Source organism: Salvelinus sp. IW2-2015, linkage group LG4p (genome assembly GCF_002910315.2).
Source record: "Salvelinus sp. IW2-2015 linkage group LG4p, ASM291031v2, whole genome shotgun sequence".
Classification (NCBI taxonomy): domain Eukaryota; kingdom Metazoa; phylum Chordata; class Actinopteri; order Salmoniformes; family Salmonidae; genus Salvelinus; species Salvelinus sp. IW2-2015.
The window spans coordinates 11,859,887-11,868,896 of record NC_036841.1 but is presented as its reverse complement, the minus strand read 5'-3'; the positions used below and the strand labels follow the sequence as shown (position 1 = coordinate 11,868,896).

General features: G+C 41.2%; 3 protein-coding genes and 1 non-coding gene across 6 annotated transcripts in view; all 4 read left to right on the top strand.

The window, feature by feature from the left end:
- LOC111960521 (synaptosomal-associated protein 25) overlaps positions 1-1,561 on the top strand; it is a 7,544-nt gene extending 5,983 nt beyond the window's left edge. The window contains exons 6-7 of the mRNA XM_023982544.2: positions 445-589; positions 685-1,561. Of these exons, the coding sequence (XP_023838312.1) occupies positions 445-589; positions 685-750 (211 nt within the window). The 3' untranslated portion in view covers positions 751-1,561. The remainder of the gene's footprint in view (positions 1-444; positions 590-684) is intronic.
- Positions 1,562-1,694: 133 nt separating this feature from the next.
- trnar-ucg (transfer RNA arginine (anticodon UCG)) lies at positions 1,695-1,767 on the top strand. Its single transcript has one exon. It is a non-coding gene; the product is annotated as a tRNA-Arg (tRNA).
- Positions 1,768-2,164: 397 nt separating this feature from the next.
- Positions 2,165-5,795, top strand: LOC111960519 (uncharacterized). 3 transcript variants are annotated; one of them, XM_070438077.1, is made up of 6 exons: positions 2,165-2,253; positions 2,551-2,692; positions 3,198-3,415; positions 3,623-4,087; positions 4,208-4,261; positions 4,353-5,795. In XM_070438077.1, the coding sequence occupies exons 3-6, from the start codon at positions 3,277-3,279 to the stop codon at positions 4,829-4,831; spliced, it is 1,137 nt and encodes a 378-aa protein (XP_070294178.1). In that variant the 5' UTR covers positions 2,165-2,253; positions 2,551-2,692; positions 3,198-3,276; the 3' UTR covers positions 4,832-5,795. The 3 variants fall into 3 exon arrangements, with proteins under 3 accessions (XP_070294178.1, XP_023838309.1, XP_070294174.1); XM_023982541.2 differs by lacking the exon at positions 2,551-2,692; XM_070438073.1 differs by having other exon boundaries at positions 2,551-3,415.
- A 90-nt stretch (positions 5,796-5,885) lies between these two features.
- LOC111960520 (ras-related protein Rab-1A-like) lies at positions 5,886-8,394 on the top strand. The gene is made up of 6 exons (XM_023982543.2): positions 5,886-6,077; positions 6,532-6,604; positions 6,882-6,977; positions 7,099-7,194; positions 7,312-7,443; positions 7,630-8,394. The coding sequence occupies exons 1-6, from the start codon at positions 6,064-6,066 to the stop codon at positions 7,852-7,854; spliced, it is 636 nt and encodes a 211-aa protein (XP_023838311.1). The 5' UTR covers positions 5,886-6,063; the 3' UTR covers positions 7,855-8,394.
- Positions 8,395-9,010: the final 616 nt, after the last annotated feature.

Below are 9,010 nucleotides of genomic sequence, written 5' to 3'. Positions count from 1 at the left end.
AGTGTTCTTCGTTTCGTGTCATTAAACGAGGAAAATGTATTCACTTCACGCTGCGCCTTGGTCCTCCTCTCTTCCACCATATAACGATCGTGACACTTGCATTGATTTGAGATAATCCAGCTATGCCCAAAAACAGGTTAGAATCTCTACAACTACAACTTGCTCATTTACTGTATAGCTTCAATGACTATGTACATAACAGAGGCTGTGTGTGGCAGCCAGGAGATATTTACTCTTGTCTATAACACATTGACATGTAGAATCAGTCACTGGTCATGTTCTGTAGGAGCACCTGGCCAAACAGACGACAAACGGCAAAACAGACGGCAAAAACAACAATGTACCGTAAACTTTTGTTAAATGTACAAACTGACGACTGCAAATTATACATTCTGTTGATGTGTTTTCTCTTTATCTATATCTGTCTGTCTGTCTATCTATCAGGGTGACAAATGATGCACGCGAAGATGAGATGGAGGAGAATCTGGGACATGTAGGCAGCATCATAGGCAACCTGAAGAGCATGGCACTGGACATGGGCAATGAGATCGACACGCAGAATGTCCAGATTGACCGCATTCAGGGCAAGGTCAGTGCTAAAGTACCTGCCATACAGCCATTTATTCAATAACAATAGATGACCAATTCTGTATTGAACATTAATCTAATGTGTTGTTTTTACAGGCCATTCACAATGTATACCGCATTGATGCTGCCAATCAGAAAGCTAACAATCTAATGAAAAGATAAAGAGGAAGATTGTCCTTCTCTGCTGTGTGATCTTATCTACTCCCTGTCTGTCTTTCTGTGCCAATATGCGTCCAGTGACCATCCACCTACATAGAAAACCTGCCAAATGATTGTGTATGCCGTATCATAAAGCCTGAGCAGCAGGGTGCACATCATTATTCATACCTGGCTCTAGATTGACCCTAGCCTGTTTGCCAGTCTCTGCCACATGACTAAGAAGAGTACAAGGAGTGGAATGCTACCGAGACTTGTACCCAGATAGCCTGGAGACCACACTGCTGCCATCTGTTGGCTAGATTGTTTTCTAAAAACTAGATGCACATCCTCTCCGCTCTTTCAACATCCTCCGCTATCCTTCCTCCTTCGATGCGGAATGGAGCACCAGTGGAATTGGGTTGCTATGCTTGTTGTCACCAGGAAGACTAAAGTAAATAGGAAAGAATCAACATTCTGTCTCTGCTTTGCTTTTAACACTTGAATGAGGTTTGCCTGTCAATGATGACTATAGTTTTTGAAATGCACTTGATAGTTTTTCAGTTTTCGTTTTTATTTATTTAACTCAACAGTTGCATGATGGTAAACGCATTCTCCCATGTAGGCTGTGTTGAGATTGTGAACTGGACTTAACATCTACATGTGTCTAGCAATTGATATGTTTTAGTTTTGGTTAGACTATATTAGCGCTTCAATATAGCTGATGTCAAACTTGGTTTCCCTCACACAATTTACTAATTGTCATAACATCAAGTAGACTCACCCCCCCCCCCTGATGTTGTGGTGTTCAACTATATAATTTTGTATACAAGATAAATATGGACTTATATTGTAATTCTGTATATAAAATATTAAAATGCATAATTATTTATTATTATTATTTACACAGTTATGTTTTTGTTACATAGCTAGCTACGGTTAATTTGAGAGTAAAGAAACTAGAGTTCATAGACCGCGTGGCCTAATGGATAAGGCGTCTGACTTCGAATCAGAAGATTGAGGGTTCGAGTCCCTTCGTGGTCGTTTAATTTCTCAAGTCTTACTTATTGAAACAGGTTCCCAATGTGGTCATGTTTCTTGTAGCCAAGAAAAGGAAGCATCATATAACCCATACTTTGTTTTAGATGGACTAGTATACGATTTCCGCTCCTGTACGCTATTTTCTTATAATTAAGTAGCCTAGTATTTAAAGCCTTCGTGTGTTTTAGTAGCAACATGACTTGGTTGAGAAATGTCACCACAGGTTGTGTACTCGTTCAACCAATGACTGTGCGTTATTCTGTAACAACAGTAGCAGTGATTGATGCACGTTGAACTGTAATGTGGCCATTCCTGGTATCATACCAAATTCCTATTCTGGTAAGATTTCGTACATGTTGCGCTCGTGGCCGCCGTGGGTCATGGAAAAAGCGCGATCAGAGTCTGCGCAACTCAGCGTTCTTCTCGTCGTCTGTGCGAAGTTTATGAAGCTACACTGCAAGAGGAAAAAAAAAACATTCGTCAATATTGGTAATTCCTGCTATATCCAATGAAACACAACTTCACATTTGTTATTGTTAATTACTAAGCTAGTTAAAGTCATATACATAAACAATCTGCAAACAAAACGCGGACGACCTAGCTAGCCAGCCAACGTTAGCTAGCTAGCGACCGACATTAGCCAACGTTCCTTCAAAATGTTAGCTACTATAGTTAGGCAGAATGCATAAAACGCTCGCAATTGTCTTATCAGTTTATCTATAACACATTGGTAAAGATCTGCGTTCGTTTTCTAATTTGTATTTTGTCCCCTTCGTTGCATGGCAGGATGCACGTTTACCGTGGTTGAAAACACTGGCCTTCGACGTTGTTCCGCAAAACATCAAAGCAAAATAGCTACTGTAGCTGGTTAGAAGGGGGCTCAACAAAGAACCAGGAAGCATAATGCTCATTGGCCTAGCAAGAGAGTGTGAGATTGAAGCTACTAATTATACAAATGGTTAATTTAAAGACAAATACTCACATTTAATTCCCATGCAGAGTTGTATTTTTATTTTTTACAATGAACTGTTGTCAGGTATATTCGTCAATAGTAAATCATGGTATACCTAGCCTACATTTCTTTAATAAAGTGATTGATTCATTACAGAAGTATTGTTTTAGGCACACTTAGGGATGGATCCCTGGAATACCCATTGATTACGGCATATTCTTTTCCCACAGAATAAAATCTCCCCCAAAACATTCTATATGCCATTTAGCAGATGCTTTTATCCTTTTATCCATAGCAACTTACAGTCATACGTGCATACATTTTTACAAAGTTATGGTCCTGGGAATCAAACCCACAACCCTGGTGTTGCAAGCACCATGCTCTACCAACTGAGCTACACGGTCCTTTATAACCATAACGTCTTTACACAGGGATTCCTATCAGTGGAGTGCAGTGTGGTTTACATTTTGTTCTCCTGCAGGCTGGCAGTGCCAGGGGTGGTGCCCTCACAGGTATAGGTGGCTATCTCTTGGGTGTGTAAACAGGCCTAGGGGTGCAACATGAATTTCAAATTCACCTATAGTGAAATAGAGGAACTTGGGGGCAACTTGCCCATGAAGAAAAGGAAGTCACGCTTCACCTTCGATGAAGTCCATCTGTTGCTGTCTGAGGTCAAAAGAAACAGGCACATCCTCGTAAGTAAGTACCTCCACTCAGTGTGTACTGTGTGCACAAATCACATGTGATCATTTGCGAAGTTTATGCATGGTATTGTGTGAGGCCTTTGATGATCAGCATGAAGCACTCAATAGACATATGTTCACTTTGCATTTGTTTGTCTCTTTTATTCTCTGCTTGCCTTTCATTCCTTGGAGTGCTATTATCTTCCTTTATTCATCGCCACAGGCAAGTTCAACCAAGGCGCCTCGTCAGACCTGAGGAAGCGAACATGGGCGGACATCGCTATTTGCATCAACAAAATCAGCGAGTGCCAACGGGAGGTCATGGAGATCGTCAAGAAGTGGGCGGACCTAAAGTGCGACGCCAAGCGCAGGATGGTGGCCATGCGAGGGCCTAATGGTGTCCGTATCTCCCAGAACCTGTCGCCGGTGGAGAAAATGGTGCACGAAATACTAGCCACGTCCCCTCCGAACAAGGCCACCATGGGCAGTATGAATCATGAACCTGAGGAGAATGACTTTGGTGACATGTCAGAAATGTCGACTCGCTCCTCTGGCACCTCTAATGGTATGGCTGGCCTTCATCATATGGGTATGCCTGGCACCACCCCCCACGCCATGGGCTTGTCTATGTCACCTTTCTCAACTCAAGATAAAGATATTGGCATGTTTTCTCGGATGCCATTTGGCCGTGAGTCTTTCCTGTATTCACAACAACATTTCTCCTCTTCTCTTCGCACTCAACACAATATGTTGTATTGATTTTTATTATCTCCCCGTGTCATATTTTCATTTATTTTTGTCCTTTTAGGGGATCCTTCTCAGTCGTCTCATGATTTTTCATTCATGACACCAGTCGATGAAGGTAAAACTCTTTTCTCTTTCGCTTTATTGTTGGTAAATGTGTTTGCACCCATGTTTCTGTGTGTATCACATTGTTTGTGTATTACTCATAGACAACAGTCTAGGATTTGAGGACCTAGAAGAGGAGCTGCGGCACATGGGCTCCTTCCGCCCTCCTGCTGAACCTCGTCGCACCTACTCCAGATTCGCCGCCTCTTCCACCGCTGTGTCTTCCTCCATGGCTACTTCCTCGTCCTCCCTCCCAGCTCCCTCCTCTTCCTTTCTCCCTGCTGCTCCCTCCTCTTCTACCTCTCCAGGGTCAGTCATGGGGCAGGGGGCAATCCGGAAGCAGCTAGCCCACAGTGCCTCCCTCAGTCTCAAGGAGCAGAAGGCCACTACTGCCCTGCTAGGGGCCGTGTCGGGGTCTCTGGGGGCCCTGGCCCAGTCCGTGCAGCAGCTGGTGGAGTCGCAGCAAGAGTTTGTACGCGACTCCCTGGAGATGCAGCGAGAGACTGTGAGCGTCCTGCGAGACTTCTCCACCAATGCCCTGGCTCTCCTGCGGGACAAGGTCAATGGCCACCCGCCTTCTTAACTCCCAGTTCACCTACAGAACCCAACACAACATACACACGGACCCTACCTGTGAAGTGCTTGCCCGTGGACTGAGATCATGTCATTAATACTGTTTGCGGATTCACCTAGAGAATGAGTATGCTGCCACTAGTATAGAGTACTGAATAGCAGGAAGCCAAAATAAAATTATGAATATCTTTATATACTGGAGATGAGCTTTCTAACTAGTGACTGTTTTGTGATACTTTTGATGATAAAGAGCAATGCATCCACGTGTCATGGTTCCAGAACTATGGTAAATAAAATTAAATAAATTACTGAATGGAACAAGAGTGGACATAGCAAGGATGTCTGTCAAAGAAAAACTTGTGCAATACTCTAAAAATGCTTGTTGAGGGTAAGCGAACTTTATCTGAGCCTGTTTTGTTTTACATGGCCTCATTTGTAGGTTTCCTCTAACAAGTATGCAAAGACTGGTCATCCAAACACTTCAAGGATAACCAGCCACATTTCTAGATTAATTTGGGTATATCGATTAGATTACCCAAAAAAAGAGCAGCACATACATGTGGAAAGTATGAATGAGTTTTCGTCTGCCAACCTCACATATTACTATCCAAAGGTTAGGTGGTTTGGTTTTTTAACTGGCAATAAATCCCACTACAACTACGAGACGACTAAATAGAAACTGGCCATATTTGTAGCATTTGCACTTCAATTTAATGTATTTTCATTTTGTATTGAGTTTAAATTATATTGAGTGTCCAACTTTTTAGGAAAGTTTTGAGAATGTTTTAGATATATTTTGTCAATGCTGAAGAAATGTTTTTATGAAAAAGTAACCTTTTCACTGAACTTCAATTAACTTTTGTTTTTCCAGACTGAATGATTTTTAAAACATTCTCTAGACTACTGTACTGTAACATGTAATATGTGACTCCTTCAACCAAATCTTGAGAATAAAACAACCTGTTTTGAACTTATTTGTTCCTGGAGGCAGTGAATGAATGTATGGGTTTTGTGATCAGTCAGTTCCCAAGCTAAACCAGGCTACAGCTTTAAGACTCGGGTAATGACAGCATTGAAACATGATCTTAGGTTTTAATAAATGATAGGACTCCCGGCTCATCATACAAGGTGCTGTCTGAAGAACGTCAACACAAAGCATCTGTGAAAGGCCCAAGATAACAGGCATTCTGTTCACAGTTGTTTTTATTTTATATTCTGCCCTCTGGATCCAGCTATCTGGCCATGAATCCTGAATAGTAAGTAGTGATGAGTTGTGAGTGACAATGGTGTTGTGGTATTATTTGTACGGTTGTTGAAGCATGATGTGTCATGTTTAAGTAGGCTATTGTCTTGGATAACATTGTAGCTACATTTAAAGGCCCTTTTAGGTTTGTGGGACAATAAAAGGCCCTCTGAATTTGGGACACATTTTCCCACTTAGGGCAATGGATGTGGTGCAATGGGAGTCAACCCAAACAAATGTTTTATTTTGTTGCTTTGGAAAAGCACAAAGAAACTCTTCGGCCCTCGATAACTTGGCCGAACCAACCAATACTAAAGAGATGGGAGGCCGACAGTTGTGTGTGTGTGTGTTTCTGCAGAGCTTGTATGCAATAACAATAGTGCATCTTCCATTTATCAATGGTGTGTTTCTTTATCCTACTTGATGATATATAATCAACCTAAATAATAATGTAATGTATTCCTCAGCGACTACCTGTTCAAACTGCTTCTTATTGGAGACTCTGGTGTCGGCAAGTCTTGCCTGCTCTTGCGGTTTGCGGTAGGCAAAGCTTTTCGCTACACCCGCAATAATATCTGCCAAACGTGTATGTGACCAATAAAATTTGTATTTGATTGTGTTAAAACAGAATACACACAATCCTTTGTGTTGTCCCATATGGCAAGGAGTCTAGAGTAAACAGAAAGCGAAGGCCATTTCCTTTGTGGAAAGGACCCTGCAAAACGTCATCCAAACCAGTAATTAACCACTGTGAAGGTTTGTTCAGCCATTCTCCCATTGTAAATAATAACACTGCTCAGTTGTCTCTACACCTCAGGATGACACCTACACAGAGAGCTACATCAGCACAATCGGGGTCGACTTTAAGATCAGAACCATTGAAATGGATGGGAAGACTGTCAAACTACAAATTGTAAGTACATGTTTATAAGACAAACTCTGTATAGCTCTGTAAAATGTATAGTTGTACATTTTGGTAATGGGGATGTGGTAAGGCTTGTTTGTAATTTCTAACTGTTTGATCTCTCTCCTAGTGGGACACAGCCGGACAAGAGAGGTTCCGGACCATCACATCCAGCTACTACAGAGGAGCACATGGGATCATCATTGTGTATGATGTCACTGATCAGGTAATACAGTGTATTTGAACTCCTCCTCTCTATGGGCTGGATTGACCATCTATTGCAACAAAATGTACTGGAGTTAAAGATAAAACTATATGTATGAGATTTCAACTATTTTGCCAGGAGTCCTTTAACAACGTGAAGCAGTGGTTGGAGGAGATTGACCGCTATGCGTGTGAAAATGTCTCCAAATTGCTTGTGGGAAACAAGTGTGACTTGGTCTCTAAAAAGGTAGTGGACTCTGCCACTGGTCAAGTAAGTGTCTGTTCTCACTCATAAAATGCTTGTGCCACCAATGCACAATCGATTCTTCATTAACTACAAATCACTGTTAATCATAGATAGACATGCTAATCACACATTATTGTGCTTTTGTTCTGGTGTGTCGTGATAAATGTCATACAATTCTGCTCTCTCTTTTTCTTGGTACAATTGCTTCAGAAATTTGCTTCATCCCTAAAGATTCCATTCCTGGAGACCAGTGCAAAGAATGCTGATAATGTAGAGAAATCATTTTTAACCATGGCCTCTGAAATACAGAAGCGTGTTGGAAGTGATGGTGTTCAAAGTGAGGCTGCTAAAGTGGGCAACAAGATAAACAGTGCACCCCTTTGGCCCGGGGGGAAAGACGAGGCTGCTGCAGAGGAGGGGAATTCTTGTTGCTAGTGTCATACACAAATTACAGCATATGAGAATCAATGCGTTTGGACACTATGCATTTCCTTTTGTTTTGTTCAGAGATGGTAATTGATCCCTGTGAGAACAGCTATGCAATAGTTATGCAGTAGCCTGTTCCAACAGTGCAGAGAATGTGACCCGCTGAAAGGCACCCTTTGAATTAGTGTGGGTACTAGTCTATGTAACATTCCACTCCTTGTTATATTCCAAAGAGTGTTTGGCAAGGAGTGGAATGTAATAGCTGAACAGAGACAGCAACCATGCTATCTTTGAATGGCCTGGGTATCGGACATGTGACAAAAATCAACAGTTGATTTGCCCATGTGGGGATCCAGGATAGGTGAATGTTTGCTTGATGCTTTGAACTTGTAAGGTGAATTTAGGGTGTCGTTTTATCTGTACCATTTGTGAAGAACTGATTGTTTTGGTTACTATCGGTGGTCAAAAAGTATTATTTCTAATGTTAAACACTTTTTGATTAACGTTTGTTGTTTAATGATGACAATAAATTATATATTTGTGTCTTAATTTGTTTTCCAGATTGTTTTTATGCATAATGCACTGTTGTTCCATAATGAATGCACTGTTGTTGCATGAAACTTGTTGTTGTATATGAACAATTTGATCAACTGAACACTTAAAATAATATGATGAGTAATGTGTAATGTCCACAAATAGAGTGGTGCACAGGTACAACTGTGGCAGGTCACTCTGGTACCGTCGGTGCAACCGTAGAAATACAATCGTTCTAGTCCTGCGGGTACAACACCCAAAATCTGAAGCGGATGCTGTGTGTTGTTATGGCTGCCCTCTAGTGGTCATTAATATTAGATATAGAAAAGCAAAATAACCAACATGAAAGGATGAAATTATGATAATGATTGTTGCTATGCTCTACGAAAATCATAATTTATTACATAGGGGCCTAAAAGTTTAACATTTGAAAGACAAATCAGTGCAAACTTCCATGTCTTATAAAATACCAAATTAATTTTATACAATTCAGACTGGTCGAAGTTGTGTGTATTAGGCTACAGTAAAAACCTACAGGGCAGGTGATATATTTTTAACATACTTTGGGCATTGCCATCAGTAATGATGGACATTTTGGGGTGCATTCGAAGGTCAATGAAATCTTAGTTTC